At 41.3% G+C, this 19,516-nt stretch overlaps 1 protein-coding gene across 9 annotated transcripts in view; it reads left to right on the forward strand.

Annotated features, from left to right (window-relative positions):
• The window catches only part of bcorl1 (BCL6 corepressor-like 1), a 301,883-nt gene that overhangs the window by 224,184 nt on the left and 58,183 nt on the right, over positions 1–19,516 (forward strand). For all 9 annotated transcript variants that reach the window (XM_041195890.1, XM_041195882.1, XM_041195881.1 and 6 more), the window contains 4 exons: positions 743–1,018; positions 9,192–9,358; positions 11,204–11,349; positions 18,837–18,914. In XM_041195890.1, the coding sequence (XP_041051824.1) occupies positions 743–1,018; positions 9,192–9,358; positions 11,204–11,349; positions 18,837–18,914 (667 nt within the window). The remainder of the gene's footprint in view (positions 1–742; positions 1,019–9,191; positions 9,359–11,203; positions 11,350–18,836; positions 18,915–19,516) is intronic.

The raw sequence follows: 19,516 nt of genomic DNA on the forward strand, positions 1-19,516 counted from the left end.
TCTTAGAGGGAGAAAGGGATAGAGGTGTTTAGGGAGGGAATTCCAGAGCCTGGTGACCAGGCAACTGAAGGCAGATGGGATGAAGGACATAGGCAATGCGCAGGAGGCCAGAGTCAGAGGAGTGGAGAGTCCAGATGGGTTATATGGCTGGATGTAACAGCTAGGGGGAGGTAAGAACATGATGGAATTAAAATATAAGGATGATATTTTTAATTTTGAGGCACTGGGGAACCTGGAACCAAAGCATGTCAGTGAGGGCAGCAGTGATGAACGGGTGGGATTTGATGTGGGATTGGATATGGCAGCAGAGTTAAAGGTGGGCCAAAGTTTATGGAGAGTAGAGGATGCCAGGAGAGTATGAGAAATAGTTCAGTCTGGGATGACAAAAAGATGGGTGAGGTTTTAAAATTGTTTATTTGACATGAAGAATAGATTCTTCATTTTAATCAAATAAAACTTTAGGTTACACTATTTTAAAGTCTTAATTTGTTAGTGAAACAAAAGCAAATAAAAACTTTGAGATTTAAACCTAGAAATGATGCTGTGCAACATTAGTGTACAAAAGTTAAACATGTTAGTGTGTAATTATTTCGCCTTTTATTTAAATTACCTTTTAAACTTTTAACTTAATTTTTAACTTTTATTAATTAACTTTTTAAATTTTTGTTATTTGATAAGATTATGGTATATAATTCTTTTCTTTGTTCCTTGATTGATCTATTAAGTAATTGTTTTGTAATAGATTGAAGTAAGGCAAAATCGGTCCCTGAAGCGCTCGGCGTCAATGCTGGATTCTGATTGGAGCCCATCACCAAAGAAGCAACGTGATTATTTATCCCACTGGAAAAAGCGGACATCTTCAGTTACTCCTGTAAAACACACAACAATCTCACAGTCACCATCTGCTCAAGCAGAGACATCCACAGGGCAACAGTCGCAATCTGAAACACGAAAGCTGATAGTAAATAAGAATGCTGGCGAAACACTGCTGCAGAAGGCAGCACGATTAGGCTATGAGGTAAAAGCTGTAATAACATAGTAGTTGATCTAGTCATTTGGTAGTACAGAACTCGACTTTTGCTGAAGAAAGAGACTTTTTTGTTGAAGCTTTTCATTTTGCACTCATCAGGATAATTCACAAGAAAATACAAGGGGAAACATCATATTTATGCTGTATGAGAAGAGTACTGATTAGTTGGCAAGTGGACTCTGATTGGTAGAGGCTTTGCCATGGAGAATGCACAGTTGATTGTGACTGACAGTTAACTGCCAAGCATTGTTCGAAATTTAAAACAGGCAGCTTGACTCTGATTGGTCAAATATTCCCCTGGGGAATGAACCAGCGAATGGCTGTCACATATTTTGTTTAGCTGAAACAGGCGCAATGTGTGTTCTTTCTGTCTGCAAAGAACAGGGCCTGTGTATTAATATGTGTAGCTTAAGTACACGCAAATGCACCACACTACGAGCTCGACTGACAATCTTAAATTGGTTGTCAGTGTAATTTTTAACACACTGAGGATTATTTAACAAATGTTATCCAATTGCAGAATCACATCTAATGTTAGACATTGTGTTTTGAGTTTTGCAACCATGGGCTGGTAGGGTACAGTTCATGCCTTGCCCATTGCGAACAGCAGAAGGGACATGCTGTCTCTTTTTTCAGTAAAAGTAGTTATCTGTTTAATTTTATTATTTCTTCTTTCTGGGCTCCTCCTGGCCCTGTAAAAATAATTTTTGACACCTTTATTGAACCAATTCCTTGTCACCACCTGGTTCAACTGAATGAATTGTGCATAGCATGCTTCATCTAATTGACTTTCTAAATTATATTGGTGTCCTATGTTCTCAATTAATGACATTGCAAAATATGGTGGCAAAGCAGAATTGGGCCGAGAAATCCATCACATCTATTTTAACTCTTACCATCCCATTTTGATTAGACAGAAGGAGTAAAATCACCATTTATATCGCTTTAATAAAACCTGCTATAAAGTGTATTGGCTTAAAAGTATGCCTATGCAAGTAGATTTCGTCCCTCGATGAATAACATTTAGCAAAAGCAAATATTTCAAATGTTAATTTCTTACAGAATTCAGGATAATTTATAAGCGGTATATTTATAAATTATGTACTTTTGGATTGGAATTGTAATGGGTTAAATGCTGACCTTCGAGCTTTGAGACCTGGGGCCAGATTTCATGTTGGAGGTGGGACTAATCCCATCTCTGTCATCAGACTGCCGGCTTCCCAGTGGAAGACCCCGCTGCGTGCCAGAGGTGGGTATGTCATCTCAGTTAGCAGACCCAAAATGGCGACCGAGGCAGGATAGTTCTGGAGTGGGCCCACTGAAGGCTCTGCTTCAGCCACCATTTTTCATGAGTTCCACTGATCGCTTATAAATGCCTCAGTTGCTAGCACTCAGATGCCTGCCCAAAATTTGGCCCTTCTATGAAGTTGTCCCCCCGCCCCTACTAACCTCCCTCCACTTGCTTCCATTGCCACCCTTAAGCTCCAAAAAATCTTCTAACTTATCTTTCAGGAAGCTCCCTCTCTTTCTGTCCCAGCTCCATGGCCGTTCTGCCTCTTCCCCCTAGGTGGGGTCACGGAGAGCCTCTAATGCTTGCCCACCCTCGTGAAAATCATTATAGGCCTGACTTTGAGCCTTTCGATCAGTGTGGGTTTTCCAACCAGTGCCTTTCCTGCACCCTGTTAAATGGCCCCCAGTTGAAATGGAGGCTGGCTTCTGCTCACACCACTCTGCGACCGTTTTTTTTTTGCCATTCCACATCCTTTTGGTCCTATTTCAGCACCAGAAAATGAGACTCCTGACTCAAATCCATCCCAGATTGTTACAGTAAAAGTTTTATCTGTCTGCTGGTTCTAGGTGTGCTATATAAAATGAGCCTGAATAGGCTGAATCCAGTTCCTAATGAGCATGACCCCCAAGCTGAAACTGTTTCTAACTCAAGAGCAATTGGCAAAAATTTGCTAACCTCAGTACGAAAAATCATAAGGTGACTAACTATGAACCTGGAAAAATTTCACAGTAACACAGCATGGTCTGGTTTTCTGAGGTTTATGCAAAGTATGGGAAGCTTTACTTTGTAACCAACTGTGGTATAACTGAGTGCTTGACGCTTGTATTGGATTCTCAAAATAGCAAGGTAATAAATTTAATTGCTGATGATAGGAACTGTATGAGAAGCTTGCTCACCTGGCTGAGTCCTGATCACCCTGTAGACTTTTCCAGCCAGATTGTTCCCTCATCGCCTCTTTTTAAAACACACACCCTAATTAAAATTGAACTCTGCCTCACTCCCTGCCTGACGGTCCAGGAAGCTACCAAGACAGGTCCAGGAAGCTACCGAGACAGTTACTAGCTGGCATTATATTCAAGATACTGCACACACTGGTTCCATTTAAAATTAAAATGCCAGTGAGAGGGAAAACTGAGAGGGGTAGCCTTTGAGAATATTATGACCTTTAGGGTGACCAGGCCCATTGATAACATCAGAGTTTCAGCACTCAGAAGTTTGTTAGAATAGGGTCCTAATGTACTTTTGCTTTAATATGCAGATTTTGTAATAAAGCTAATGGAAAGTAATTGAAAATGCTGCTTATCAACTCATTGATTTTTGTAGGTTTTTCTTCACTTTTCTCATTACATAAGGAAGTTTAGTCACCAAATAAAATGGCATGGAAGGATTGAACAGTGATTACCTGATAAAAAGAAGCAAAGTAATTTCCACTAAAGCATCTTGGTGAACTAGTTCTAACTTGTTGAAATACCCATGTACTGTCACAGGGGACCACTATTTATAAATATTTCAGTAATTGCTGACTTAAATCTTAGAGGAACATTAAGTTTCAGTAAAAGTCATCTTAGTATTCTTCAGAAAAATAAAAACTATAATGAGTGAATTATAATCTGGAATGCCCTTTTTTAACAATTTCTTTTTTCCTTGTGTATTTTAAACCACTCTATGCAATGAGCTAAAAAGGGTGAAAGCTCAACTGGGAAAGTTTCTGTTGGCTTGAGAGTGTTGTGTACTGTTTCCCCTTTAACTCAGCTGTTCTGTTTCATGTCAGATTGTCCTGATTAAAAGGGGACAGTGAGAAGTCTGGTGTAAAACAGCTGAATTAGTCAATTACCCAAATTGTGGTGGGGTGGAGAAACATGGGATACTTTTTTTAAAGGTTTCATTCATGGTAGTCAGTCTCTTGCAAAATACATCATGCGTAAAGAAAAGGAGGATCTTGAATTTATATAGCACCTTTCACATCCTCAGGATGCTCCAAAGCATTCCAGAGCTAATGAAGTACTGATGAAGCATAGTCACTATTTTAATAACTCTATACTGTAAAAAAAAGCACAGCAACCCATTTGTACACAGCAATAAGATAAATGACAGAAAATATTTTTTTCAGTGGTGTTGTTTAAGGGATAAAATATAGCTAGGACATTGTGCTTTAATAAGGCACACCCTGTATACTTGGCTGGCAGAAAGCAAATGGTGTTAAAATGCAAACTTTGGGTTTTGACCCAGCCCAGCGAAATGGTACTCTGGTATCTTACTGATGGTTATACAGATCTGTTAATGTTAATTACAGAATGTTAATTTGGGCTCTTTCTGAACTCATAGCACAAAATGAACTGAATTGAACCAAGTATATGAAGTGAAAGAAGAAAATGCTGAATATACTTAGTGAGTCTGGCAGCATCTGTGTAGAGAGAAATGGAGTAATATTTCAGGCTGATAACCTTTTGACAGGATTGGAAAAAAAGAGATGTAGCAGCTGCACAATAACATTAATTCTCTAACTCTTTAACCCTGTGACTTAATGTGCTGTGCTTGTAAACTAATATTCTTATGCTTTATTGCGAAGATCACAATTTTCAGCTTTTCACCAGAATTTTAATTGTGACATTCATTGAAAGATACATATTTCCAACATGATTTAAATCTTGAACTGTTCTATGTTTTGTAATCTGGAATTTCTACCATAGAAATTTAAATTCCTCGCATTTACTTCCAAAATAATTCTATCTTACACAGTTTCTTTTAGGGCCAGAATCTTCGAGTCGGTGGACGGGGGCGGGCCCGCTCGCCGACGCGTAAAGTGGCGCAGCGGAGTCGGCTGTGCGCCTGCTGAACTGTCACAGGCCTATTAAGGGCATTGAAACAGCAATTAAACTAATTAACTGAGCTGTCTGTCCAACCTTAAGGTTGGCGGGCAGGCGAAGAGCCCAGGCAGCCTTCGCATTTATCGTGAAACTTCATCCATGGGCAGGATGAGGTTCATGAAGGTTTTCAAAGTTTAATAAAAATTTTTAATAAAATTCAATGACATGTCCCAGCTCATGTGACAAGAGGACATGTCTTAACATTTTTTTTCTTTATTAAAGTTTTCAAAAATCAGACTAATCTCCCTGAGGCAGCTCTGTGCCTCAGGGAGACTTTTGTGCTCTTCCACGCACATGCGCGAAAGAGCGCAGGCCCTGACTCAGCTTATTCCCCCGCCCGCACAGGGAGCGCACAGCACTTCTGGGTGCACGACACGCTGGGCAGGCCTTAATTGGCCCGCCCATGTAAAACGGCAGCGCGTGGGTGGCGATCGGCTATGCGCCTGCCCGCTTCCGTCCAACCCCCCCCCGCCCCCAATGGGGAGAAGGAGTTTCTTTTAGGCATTTATTATCCATGATTTTATAGATTCCTTATACAATGCAAGTCTGAAAGAATTACTTTTCCACTGGTGGAACAAGCCATGAGTAGCTAACTGGAAAAAGATGGATGAAAGAATTAAAGCTATCAACAGTGAACCTGCTATAAGGCAGCTTCACTGTAAATAAGAAATCTTCGGGAATTACTTAGTTTCATCATTTTATTCAAGTATGGAAACATTTCTGAACTGGAACTTAAGCTAAATGAAGATGATGTAGAAAAGTTTTAATTAACCAATTAGAGTTGTGAAATAAATAGGTAAGGACATTGAGGTGGGCAGTTCAAATAGGCTCAAGAAACAACTAAGGCCTGGATTTTTGCTCGAGTCAGGAAAATTCCTGACTCCACAAACCCGGCTCGGGGATAAATGTCCTGGATGTTCTCATTTTCATGCTGGGGGTGGAGTGTGAGTTAATGGGAGTCAGGCTTGCCACTTCCAGAAATAGTGCGGAGGCTACCACAGGGGCTGTTAGGTGTGGAGGCAGGCTGGTGAAGGGCTGGTCTCAGTGCTCTGGCACTTGTAAGAATAAGTAACAAAAAATAGCCCTCACCCCCTAAGCCCCTCCCCCACACACTCCCCATTACACCTCATGCCCCTCAGCCACCTCGTACCCTCTATGCCAACCTATGACTCTCTACTCACCCCAGTGGCCCTTTTTAGCCTCTATGCAATTTACTGCCAACTCAAGCCTACCCGCACTCCCCACCCACCACCCTTTGCCCTTACATTCTCTGTACCAACTCACCAGCATCCACCATGGGCAGACTTCAGGACCAATGCTGAGATGAAATAAAGTCCTAAGTGTCGAGTGGTGACTTCACTATATTAAATAAACACTCTCATTGATAAAAACCCATTTACTATATTTAATCCCTCATAAAAACAAGCATTTGTATTCATAGCCCCACATCAAAGACTTTATAACCACTTGGAGTTGTCAATTAAGCTGAACTGACAGGCACCCCACCATGATAATGAGAGGTTGTGAAACCAGTTATGCAGCACAAATCCTATAATGACAACCTTCAGCCTTATGCCAACAGAATGAAATAGCAAGCACTGATACTTTTTTAACTGCAAAATTTTTTTTAAAAGGGCAGGATTTTTAAATGCCTTGACAGCTTGACAGTTCCAATGAATTTATCCACTTTTTATGCACATTCATGTCTACTTTTAACAGCCCCAGAGGGCACTTGACCTCTCCCAAAGGGCACCTAACCTCTCCCCGAGATGCCCCTGGAACTATCCAAAAGGGATTCTTACCTCTCCAAAGAACTCTGGTAAGTTTAGACCTTCTCCTGAAAAGTATAAAGCCCACAAGTTGTGTTTTGGACATCCCACTAACAAAACTTGGGTCTGTTGGAAGGCAACTGCACTTACACATGTGCAGCTGCCTCCGTGAACCACAGAAGTGCAAAGTACAAACTGCCCTGTTACCTTTCTCCCTTCCCCCCCCCCCCCAACACCCCGTCAGCAAAAAATGGTGGGTGGCAGGTTTGGGGTTGGGATTTCTGGACACAGGGGCTCCGGTGCCATTTTGGCTAAGCCAGAGAACCCCTCTGTCCCCGTGAAAATTCTGGCCTAAACGTTTTGAAGCAAGATGGGATTAAGAGACATAACGAGAAGGTGGGTAGGTAGAGAAAAGGATCAACTTGTTAGACCTAATACTAATTTCGTATTCCTGAAAACTTTTGCTATTTTGTTCATTAGAAGTACAGAGAAACATTGCATGAATTTGTGCTGTATCTTCCGAGTGTTTGTTGTTACAAGTTCCATGTATGTTATTCCCCAATTGACAAGCTCATATTTCATTATTGAAAATAACATATTGAGTAAATGTTAAATTATTATGTGCAAATATTTCCAATGGCCTAGTGGATAAAGCCAATACCATACACATCCAGGTTCAATATAGTATCTGCAAAGTTAGCTGATTGAACCAACAGTGGCCAGAGTGCTATTATTTGTGACACCACCATGGGATACAGGAGAAGTAAAGCAAACTTTTTTTCTTTTCTCATCACTGACTAGCAATCATTGCTGTTGTGGAAGTAAGATAAGAAAAGGATTAGATTTAGATTTTCACACTTAACCAGACAATCAGTACTCTATGGAGAAACAAAGAATTTGCATTGATATGACACCTTTCAGGACAACCCAAAGTGTATCCCAGTCAACGAGGTATTTTTGAAGTGTGGTCACCACACAGCAAGGTGTCACAATAAATATGGAGATTAAATGACCACATATTCAGTTTTAGTGGTGATATTCATTGAGGAATGAATGTTTGCTAGGACTGCAGGAGAACTCCACTTCTTGTATTCCAGTAGTGCCGTTTGATCTTTTACACCCACCTGAGAGGACAAACCAGGCCTTTTTTTAGCATCTCATCCAAAAAATGGCAGCTTCAACATTACACCAGCACCTCTGGTGTATGTCAGCCTAGGTTATATACTCAGTTTCTGGAGTGGGGCATGAATTCCAGGGGCTGGATTTTACAGCCCACCTCACCAGGCATGTTTTTGGTAGTGGCTATAACGGTGGCTAGCCCACCACCTTTCCGCCCCCCCCTGACCAGCAGACTGAAACTGACAGCCTGCCTGCTATTTTGAAAAATATGAACAGGCAATTGAACTTGTTAATAAGCCAGCAGACCCAAATATTATGCTGCCTACGCCATAATGCTGATGGTGTATGCAGGCGGATTAGTGTGGGAAGTCTGCTCTTTCACCACCTCAGGTGAAAAAGCAGGAAGGAAAGTCGGGGTGCCCTGTGTGCATCAGGAGCCTCCCCCTGCGCCCACCCTGTAAGATATTACTGCCTTTGCACCTCCCCGCCTGGCATCCTAAACTTGTGCACCCCACCCCCTCGCTGACACCCCACCCCCTCCTCCTCAGGGTTCCTGATCCTTCACTGCCCTAAAAGCCCTGGACTTGCTTTGGTCTGGGATCTTCATGGGGCCTGCATGCAGTCCAAGCAGCGCCCACTACTGAGTTTTGGCGCTGCTGGGACTGCTAGAGCTGCTGGCCATTTAGATTAGCCAGCAGCTCTCAAGGGCTGGACTTCCTCCCATTGAGGGGTGGAAGACCCACTCTCTCGTTTAGGCCGCCAGCAGTGTGTTATTATTGAGGGACAGCCTATTTTTAAGTTGGTTAGTTTGCGACTGACTTTTGTAACGGGGTAGGGGGGATTTGAAATAGCTCTACCCCTGTGAAATTCAGCCCCAGACTTCCAATTTAGAAGTGAGGATGCTATCATTGAACCAAAGTCTAGGCCCACATATAAAAGACTAGGCAATTGGGTCAGGTAATAAAAGCCAGCTAGCAGCAGTGTCACCAGCAAAATAGTTGAGCATGTTAGGGAAAGAGATTGTAAGTAACATTAATTGGTGTGATTCAAATCTACCAATATGATTTTTTTCCAAAAATTGATAAAATACTGCATATTTGATCTCTTTTGTGTAGGATGTAGTTATCTACTGTTTGGAGAATGCAGTGTGTGAAGTCAATCACCGGGATAATGCAGGCTATACGGCGTTGCATGAAGCCTGCGCACGTGGCTGGCTTGATATCGTCACACGGCTCCTGGAGCATGGAGCAGATGTTAACTGCAGTGCACAGGATGGTACCAGGTAAGAATGGTATAAGTATTTTTCAATCTTGAGCTGACTACAGTGAGGACATTAGTGTTGGAGAATGGAACAATTTCCCAATGTTCAAATTAAGGAATTACAGCTCGGGTATATATAGCACATTTAGAGGCAGAATAACCTTCATACTGGTCCTCCCTGCAATCTGCCTGTTCCTCATTTCAGATAGGCATTAAATAATACCCTCGGATGCATTGGTGTTGGTCATTCTTGTAAATGACCGCCATGTATTGTGTTCAGGAGGGTGCCTCTACTCCCTAGCATCTAATCCTATAATTGTGTAACGCAGAATGTAATACCAATATTCCTTTGTGACCTGATGAACTGTTGCTGTTTTTCATGTGCACTTCTCAATAGGTGGACTGAAAACATTTAAGTAAAACAAGATCACACATTGTTAAGCTGTATTATTTCATAGCCAGCTTGTGAATGTACAGAGTAGTAGTTATACTCAAAAATACTTTGCTTAACATCAAACCCCTCCTTGTGAATAAGAAAATTCATAAATCATATTACCTTCCCCTGGGTTGACTAAAACATGCTTTTGATCAATCTAACTTTGAAAGAACCCAAGGCATACATGAGCTTGGTCAGTACTAGTGTTACGTTAAGCAGCCTATGCCCTTCCCTCAGCAGAATGATCCATGCAGTCTTTGCACTTCCCCTTCATTCTGGCCGTGAAATTAGCAACTAAATTCAGATTCATCCCATTCAAGGATTGGTCATTATGGCTGCCAGTTAAACTGGTAATGCCCCCGTCTCTTTGTGTGAGTCTCTGGAAACCATCCCCTGCCATTTTCAAAATTAATAGCACTATTTTGGCACAATGAGAGGGAAGAGTTTTAACCTGTCAAGGTAGGTGGGTGCCTGTTCATGTGGCAAGTTAAATCAGCTGAAACCAGTGTGTGAAGAAGCCAGCAGGGTACTGCCAACTTCCACCTTTAACCCAAGCATGTTCTTCAGCATATGGGAAACCCTATTGGGACAGGGGGGGAGGGGGTGGGGGCAGTGGTCTGCCATTCTGCCATTTAAATATGCTAATTGCTCTTTATCTGAAATTTTAATCTCGGACTCTGACTTTTACTCTGTGAACATGGGTCTCCCGAACTTCCTGAAACTCATCAGGTAGAACAAGGCGAGAGGACAGTGGGAATTATCAGAACTGATCAATTGATAGGCAACAAAGGCCTTTTCATACTGAAGCCTGACACCTGCATCCTCATCTAATTAAAAGGATTTTGCTCACAGGACTTGTTTTGAGTGTGCTTTTACTACTTTTGGAGATGATTCCCAATATTTTAGAAGTCATTTCTGGAACTTGGAGTTTCTTGCCTTTGATCTACAGTTCCCAATTATCAGCCATCACAGCAACATGGGAGCTGCTTATGCAAATTAACCTTGGATCTCATCTAAGGTCCAAGAAGAGCAGCAGCAGCAACACCCACTGCAGCTCCGCAGAACAGAGGAAGCAGGCACAGAGCAATATCCCAACAGTATGTTGACAGCAAATTAACTTCCTAGACATGACTGAGCACCAGAACTTTAGGAGGTTCAGACTTTCCGATCAGGTGGTTACTGACATGCTTGGGTTTCCCCTGTGATTTGTTGAGGATGCTTTTTGTTCAAAAATGAAGACACCTCAGGTGGCAGGTAATCTTAATTGTTTACTGATCTATCACTGTTGAAGTATGCCCCTATTGTCGCAGTGAGTTCACCAGTATTGTCCTATTACTGAATTTTATCCAGTCATTAAACATTCCAGCTAAAGTTGATATTAAAACTTGGTTTTAAATACAACTTACTACATTATTTCTGCTACTGTTTTAGACCTATTCATGATGCTGTTGTGAATGATAACCTGGATGTTGTCCATGTTCTACTGTCATATGGTGCTGATCCGACCCTTGCTACCTACTCTGGTCAGACGATTCTGAAGATGGCTCATAATGAGCCAATGAAACAGTTTCTTAAAGGTATGTAGCCTGTGCTACTTAATTAATGCCTACAATTTGTAATGATTCAGCTTATTACGAGCCAAAAAATGTTTTGAAGTTTTCAAAATGCTGATGTTATATGCAACATTCAGCAAAGGAACAAATTAATATTGATGTATGATAAAATAAAATAATTTTTGAAAAGCACAGAACCGATTTATATAATTTCTCCCCCGCCCCCACCAGCAAGCATTTGAGCACTTCAGTATAGTACTGAGGGAGGACTGCATTATTAGAGTTGCTGACTTTCAGATGAGACATTAAACTTAGGCCCCATCTGGTTGTTCAAGTGGATGTAGAAGATCCCGTGATAATATTCGAAGAAGAGTAGGGGACTTCTCCTTCTGCCCTGGCCAGCATTTAATCCTCATTTTACTGCATCAAAATTGATTAACTGGCCACCTATTTCATTGTTTTTGGTGGGACCTTGCTGTGCATAAATTGCTGCTGCAGTTGCCAATATAACAGTGATTACACTTCGAAATTACTTGGTTGAAGCACTTTGTGGTATCCTGAGAATGGGAATGGGGTAATGAAAGTTTATTCTTTTTCTTTTCTTTATATAAAATCTGCAATGATCTTGCAATTTAGCGGATGGTCAAGGTGAAGCCACTAAAGAAGTGAACAATGTATGTCTGTTGTATTGGGATATGTCCTGGAAGTATACATACTCACTGTGTGCACCAGATCTCTGAATTGGTGGAAAAATAATTCTGCCAGACCATTTAGTTCAGGCTTAAAACTACAATTCTGGTTTACTGAGCAGTATCATAAAAAAGCTAATTTTAAAAAAAATATTGACACAGTCCTTAACCTCACCATGACTGTAAAAATTTGTTGTCAAGGTGCTTTTACTTGAGTGCTTGCAGTGACCTGTATATTTGATGAAATTGTGTGAACTGAACTGATCTTAAGAATTAGGGAAAGCATGGAGCTGTCAATCAAAAACCAAACTGCAAACAAAAAGGCAAAGGTGAGATTTGTATGCCATTTTGATTGGCAGAAACTGGATGTGTCTGGTTTAAGCAGGAAATACTGATTCTGGCATAATTTGAGTAACAGCCCAAGCCTGAATTTTACCTAAGTCCTGCTGAAGGCCAGCATGGATTGCTTCATTACGAATGGAATTGTGAAAGTATCTGAGTACTGTGAAATCATCACTGAACAACCCCGCCCTTGACCTTATGACAGAGGGAAGCTAATTGATAAAGATGGTGAAGGTGGTTGGTCCAAGCAACTCCCTAGCTGTGATGCCTTAGGGGATGATTGGCCTCTAGGACTTTAGGCTAATTTTTATGCCAGCTAAACTTCAGAAGAGTACCAGCTGATTTATGATCTGAAGATTTTTAAAAATTGTTTAATGGATGCTGTGTAGCAAAAGATGTATTTCATTTCATCGGTATACTGCTGAATATTTAATATATGCTACCATTTTGTGTCTATATGTAAGCACATGTAGTTACTCCACTTCTCCAGTTTGAAATATACCATCTGTATACTTGCAACAGTTCACTGGTCATATTGATATATTTGATGTAGTCTGCAGTAAAAATATGGGCAATAAAAGTTGCAATGAGTCGGGCTTTAAAGTCTCAGTAGATAGTCGAACAAGTTTTTTCTTCTCTCTTTGCCCCTTCTCTTCCTCACATGTCAGAGTAAGTTTATGACTAAAATTGGATCGTGACTCATTAACATTTTATGTGCAAGCTGCTAGTGCCTGTCGTGCCTCCACACGTAGTTCATGCATTTGAGCATAGTTTTTGGCCATAGATAATTCTAGCAGAGGGGATGATCGTGACAACTATGTTGCCAGGGAGCTCTCCTACTCCTCCTGGCACCACAGGAAGGTTTTAAGACAAATAGTCATTTCTCTAAAGCTTACCTTTTAGAGTCGTAGAGCTATAGAAGTCTACAGCATAGAAAAAGGCCTATCGAGTCTGTGCCGGTCAAACAAGTACCTAACTATTCTAATCCCATTTTCTAGCACTAGGCCCATAGCTTGTATGCCATGGCATTGCAAGTGCGCATCCAAATACTTCTTAAATGTTGTGAGGGTTTCTGCCTCTACCACCCTTTCAGGCAGTGAGTTCTAGATTCCCACCACCCTCTGGGTGAAAAAATTCTTCCTCACTTCCCCTCTAAATCTCCTGCCCCTTACCTTGGATCTATGCCTCCTGGTTATTGATCCCACCACCAAGAGGAAAAGTTCCTTCCTGTCTATCCCCCTCATAATTTTATACACCTCAATTATGTCCCCCCTCAATCTCCTCTGCTCCAGGGAAAATAACCCCAGTCTATCCAGTCTCTCCTCATAACTAAAACTCTCCAGCCCAGGCAACATCCTGATAAATCTCTGCACTCTCTCGAGTGCAATCACATCCTTCCTATGTGGATTCCAGAACTGCATGCAGTACTCTTGCTGTGGTCTAACCAGGGTTTTATACAATTCCAGCATAACCTCTCTGCTCTTATATTCTGTGCCTCGGCAAGTAAAGGCAAGTATCCCATATGCCTTCTTAACCACCTTATCTACCCATCCCGCTACCTTAAGGGACAGGTGGACATGTACAGCAAGGTCCCTTTGATCCTTGGTACTTCCCAGGGCCCTACCATTCATCGTGTATTCCCGTCCCTTGCATGTCCTTCCCAAGTGCATCATCTCACACTTATCCGGATTAAATTCTATTTGCCACTGATCAGCCCATCTGACCAGCTTGTCTATATCCTCCTGTAATCTAAGGCTATCCTCCTCACTATTTACCACCCCACCAATTTTTGTGTCATCTACGAACTTACTGATCAAGTCTAAACTGTTTTTATATATATATATCACAAACAACAAGGGACCCAACATCAATCCCTGTGGAACCCCACTGGACACAGGCATCCAGTCACCAAAACACCCTCGACCATCACCCTCTGCTTCCCGCCACTCAGCAAATTCTGGATCCAGTTTGCCAAATTGCCTTGGATCCCATGGACTCTTAGCGTCGTTATCAGTCTCCTATGCGGGACCTTATCAAAAGCCTTGCTGAAGTCCAAATAGACTACATCAAATGCATTGCCCTCGTCTACACACCTGGTCACCTCTTCAAAAAATTCAATCAAATTGGTCAGACATGAATTCCCCTTAACAAAACCATGCTGACTGTCCTTGATTAGTCCCTGACTCTCCAAGTGTAGATTAATTCTGTCCCTCAGAATTGCTTCCAATAGTTTCCCCCCCATTGAGGTTAGACTGACTGGCCTGTAGTTCCCTGGTTTATCCCTTCCTCTCTTCTTGAATAACGGTACCACATTGGCTGTCCTCCAGTCCTCTGGCACCTCTCCTGTGGCCAACGAGGTATTGAAAATTATTGCCAGCACCCCTGCTATCTCCCTTGCCTCACTCAAGAACCTGGGATACATTTCATCCGGGCCTGAAGATTTACCTACTTCTAAGCCTGCCAGACCACTTACAACCTCCTCCCTTTCTATGCTAATTTGTTTAATTATATCCCAGTCCTTCTGCCTGATTTCAATACCCACATCGTCCCTCTCACTTGTGAACACCGACACAAAGTATTAATTTAGAACCCTACCTACATCTTCCAGCTCTACACACTCATTACCACTATGGTCCTTAAGGGGCCCTACTCTTTCCCTAGTTATCCTCTTATTCTTAATGTACTTTTAAAATAACTTTGGACTTTCCTTTATTTTACCTGCCAATGTTTTTTCCTGCCCCCTTTTTGCTCTCCTAATTTCCTTTTTAAATTTCCCCCCTACACACTCTATACTCCTTCAGGGCTTCCGCTGTTTTGAACCCTCAGTATCATAAGTCTCCCTTTTTCTCCTTATCCAATCCTGTATATCCCTCGACATGTAGGGTTCCCTGGATTTGTTGGTCCCACCATTTATCTTTACTGGAATATGTTGGCCCTGTACTCTCCCTATTTCCTTCTTGAATGAGTCCCACTGCTCAGACACAGATTTACCTAAAAGTAGCTGCTCCCAGTCTGGCCAAATCATATCTGATCTTATTAAAATTGGCCTTCGCCCAATTTAGAACTCTGATTTCTAGCCCATCCTTGTCCTTTTCCATAACAACCTTGATTCTAATGGAGTTATGATCACTATCTGCAAAATGTTCCCCCACTGATACTCTACTGCTTGCCCGGCTTCATTCCCTAAAATTAAGTCCAGGACCGCCCCTTTTCTTGTAGGACCTTCGACGTACTGGGTTAAAAAGCTGTCTTGGATGCATTTTAAGAATTCTGCTCCCTCTAAACCTATCACACTATGACTTACACAGTTAATGTTGGGGAAATTGAAATCCCCCACTATTACTATCCTATTATCTTTACACTTCTCTGAAATTTGCCTACATATCTGCTGTTCTATTTCTCTCTGACTGTTTGGGGGCCTATAGTACACTCCCAGCAATGTGATTGCTCCTTTTTTGTTTTTTTAAGTTCTACCCATATGGCTTCATTTGAGAAGCCTTCTAGAATGTCATCCCTCCTTACTGCTGTAATTGATTCCTTGATCAATATTGCGATACCTCTTTTACCTCCTTCCCTGTGTCACCTGAAGACCCTATATCCTGGAATATTGAACTAACCCTCTCTCAACCATGTCTCTGTGACAGCAATGACATCATACTTCCATGTGTTAATTTGTGCCCTCAACTTATCTGCCTTATTCATCAGACTCCTTGCATTAAAATAAATACCATAAGTATTTAGTTGTTGGCCACTGCTTAAACTACAGCCAAACATGTGCCTCACTCATCACAATCGAATTTCTGTAAGGGGGCCTAAAACAGACTTTAGCCTCTTCTTTAGATATTCAGCCAGGGATTTGGAGTCAGATGTTTTTCAGTCATCCTGGGGCGCAAGACGTTCGTACCTGAAATTAGTCCTTGATTTACCTGTTTTATGCCTATAAAAAGAGATCCAGTTTCTGCAACAGAGTCTCTACCCAAAACATCAGCCCACTTTTTTCTCTTTACAGTTACTATTTTTGTTTCCAGTTTCTGGCAGTTACAGTTTTTCTTTTCTTTAACTCCAGTAGGTGACATAATTCCCTTATGAATTTACCTGACTGGTTAATTGACAGGTGTGGTTTCAGTGTAACGGATGTCATGGCCGAACAGCTGAATATAGCAGCACAAAAAGAAATGTATGAAATTCTAGAATTTAGCTCATATTTTGTTTCTAACTTCAACACTAAACCTTGATAGATTTCCAACACTATTCCAGCATATAGGGACTGAGCCATGCAGACTACAAGTCCTCAGATTTGATCCCTGGGGCTGGATTTTCATCATTGGCTCAGGAATCGTGAGTTGGGGCCATTTCCCGACGCCATGTTCCCAAAGTCTGATTGAACCCTGGAGAGTCGGGGCCGCCTCCCGATGCAGACCTGAGGTGGGAACACAGGCGGGCAGATGCTGAGGATAGCAGGTTAGAAGGTCTGCCTCTGTTCACTGTGACATCGATCCAGTTTTATTCATGACTGATAGGCCCCATAGCCCTCACCCACCATGCCCCTTCCATAGCCCCCATGCCGTCTCCACACCCCATCATATCTCTCATGCTCTTCCACACCCCTCACTCCGTAATCATTATGGACAGAACTCATGAGCCCTATAATAACACTAGGAAGACTTTAAAATGCTGGTGAAATTTTAAAAATTACCAAATTAAACACCAGTTGAAAAAAGTCCCTCTCAGTAGCTCATAAAACTGTTAATAAAACACAACCATTGAAATTCCCCTTGAAAAAACACTCCCCTAAAGTGCTCATAAAAAGTGCCATTCAAAAACTTCTTCAAAACATTTAATCCTGATAGATTCTCATAAAACTGTAAATCAAACAAAACACACAGTCCCCTCCACAGCTGTGTCAACAACTCCTGTGGAGCTAAATCCATTAGTGGCGTTTAGAACTCAGCCATGCATTCATAATGAGATTCCATTGCACTACTGAGTAATACAGAACACAATACAGTAGAATCTTTGAAGTTGCCTGACCAGATGTCCAGCCATCTGTTCTTTTTTTCAAAGGCTTACCAGATGAAGTTTCAATCAAAGAATAAAAACAGAAAATGCTGAAAAAACTCAGCAGCCTGGCAGCATCTATGGAGAGAGAAACAGTTAATGTTTCGAGTCTGTATGACTCTTCTTTAGAGCTCTGAGATGAGGAGAAATTTCTTCATTCAAAAGGCTATCAATATTTGGAGTTCTCTAACCCTAATAGCCGTGGGTGCTGTGTCATTGAGTATATTCAAGATTGATAGACTTCTGGGTACTACGAAAATTAAGGAATTGGAGCTAGTGCAGAAAGGTGGAGCTGAGGTAGATTAGCCATGATCTTGTTGAATGGCAGAGTAGGCTCAAAGGGCCAAAGGGACTACTGTAGCTCTTATTTCTAGTTCTTATGTATATTTGGTATGCCAAATCCTTAATAATACTTGAATTATTTGCTGCCACTGACCTTGGTTTGGGCCCTGTTTCAGTTGACTGCAGGTGTTTGGAACTGATATGTTCAGTTATAAGCACCCAGTGGAACAGTTTAAATAATTATTTATTTGACAACTGTATTTTTGTGGGCAAAAAGTAGTTCGGAATACTATATATATAGGTATGTGGAATACAGATTTAATTTCTGTTGTTAAGGGATATCCTGAAAGAAATTGAAACTGTAAGTTGTACAGTATTGGATGAAGGCTGCATTTAATTTGAAGCCAGCAGAGAAATAGATAGTCAGAGCCTCTGTGAAAGTTGTCAGAAGTAAAGTAACCATTTTTCAAGGATCAATTAAATGTAAAGTATCAGCCTAGCAGGTTTGCTTCTAAGATGAAAATTGCGTGTTCAAGCCCCATTCCATGGATTTGACTGCCTAATCTTTGTTGACAATCCACTATAATACTGAGTGAGTGCTGCAACATCAGTGCTGCTGTATTTCAGATGAGGCAACAAAATGAGGCACTCGGGTGGACGTAAATGATAGCGCTAATTGTGGAAGAAAGGGAGAGTTAACCATTATTCCTTAATCATTATTTCTCAACCAACACCACAAATATAGATTAATCATTTATGTGATTGTCACCCACATGGTTCCACTTTCAAAGTACTTAAAGTGAAGTACTTCAGAAGACTGAAGGGCGCTGTTTAAATGCAGATTCTTTTGAATGTAAGCTTAGAAGAAATGGAAAGGAAAATTGGGCAGGCTGTATAACATGCAGCTGATTTGCTACTGTTCATTTTGTGCTTTCAGCTTAAACAGAATTTCACCTTAATGGGATTTTACCACTGTTGACACAGTAATTCCTGAACTTGACCATGTTATTAGGAACAGCCGTTTTTATTTACCCTTAAATAGTTTGACTTCAGTGTGATGCACTGCAAGGATTATAATCTTCTAAGTAAAGCGTTTTCATAAAAACACATACATTATTTATTTTCAATTGTGTTTTGTAGAATATTTCACTGACCTGAGGGGCCGCAGTGAGGATGATCCAGCCCTTCGCTGGGAATTTTATGGAAGCTCTGCATGTGGTGAGTACTGAAGTGTTTTATAATTGCTTATTGGCTCATCAAGCCCAATCTTTTCATAGGGGGAGATGATGGTGTTGTGGTATTGTCACTGGACTAGTAATCCAGGGACCCAGGGTAATACTCGGAGGACCTCGGTTCAAATCCTATTATGGCAGATGGTGGAATTTGAATTCAGTTTTTAAAAATCTGGAATTAAAAGTCTAATGATGACCATAAAAACCATTGCCGATTGTCATAAAAACCCATCTGGTTCACTAATGTCCTTTAGGGAAGGAAATCTGCTATCCTTACCAGTTCTGGCCAATACGTGACCCCAGACCCATAGCAGTGGTTGACTCTTAATTTCCCTCTGAACAAGGGAAATTAGGGATGCTGGCCTAGCTAGTGACATGAATGCAATAAATGCTGGCCTAGCCATCCCATGAATGAATTTTTTAAAAAGCCCCATTCTTTTCATTGATCATATATAGTGCGCCCTCATTCCAAATAATCAATTTTCAGAGGGTTTTTTTGTCAATTAAGTTAGCTTGCTGAAAAACCAATTGAATGCACAGTAGATACCCATTTATTGTAGTCTAACATAACCATGATCTAGATTTCCA

Source organism: Carcharodon carcharias, chromosome 9 (genome assembly GCF_017639515.1).
Source record: "Carcharodon carcharias isolate sCarCar2 chromosome 9, sCarCar2.pri, whole genome shotgun sequence".
Taxonomy (NCBI): domain Eukaryota; kingdom Metazoa; phylum Chordata; class Chondrichthyes; order Lamniformes; family Lamnidae; genus Carcharodon; species Carcharodon carcharias.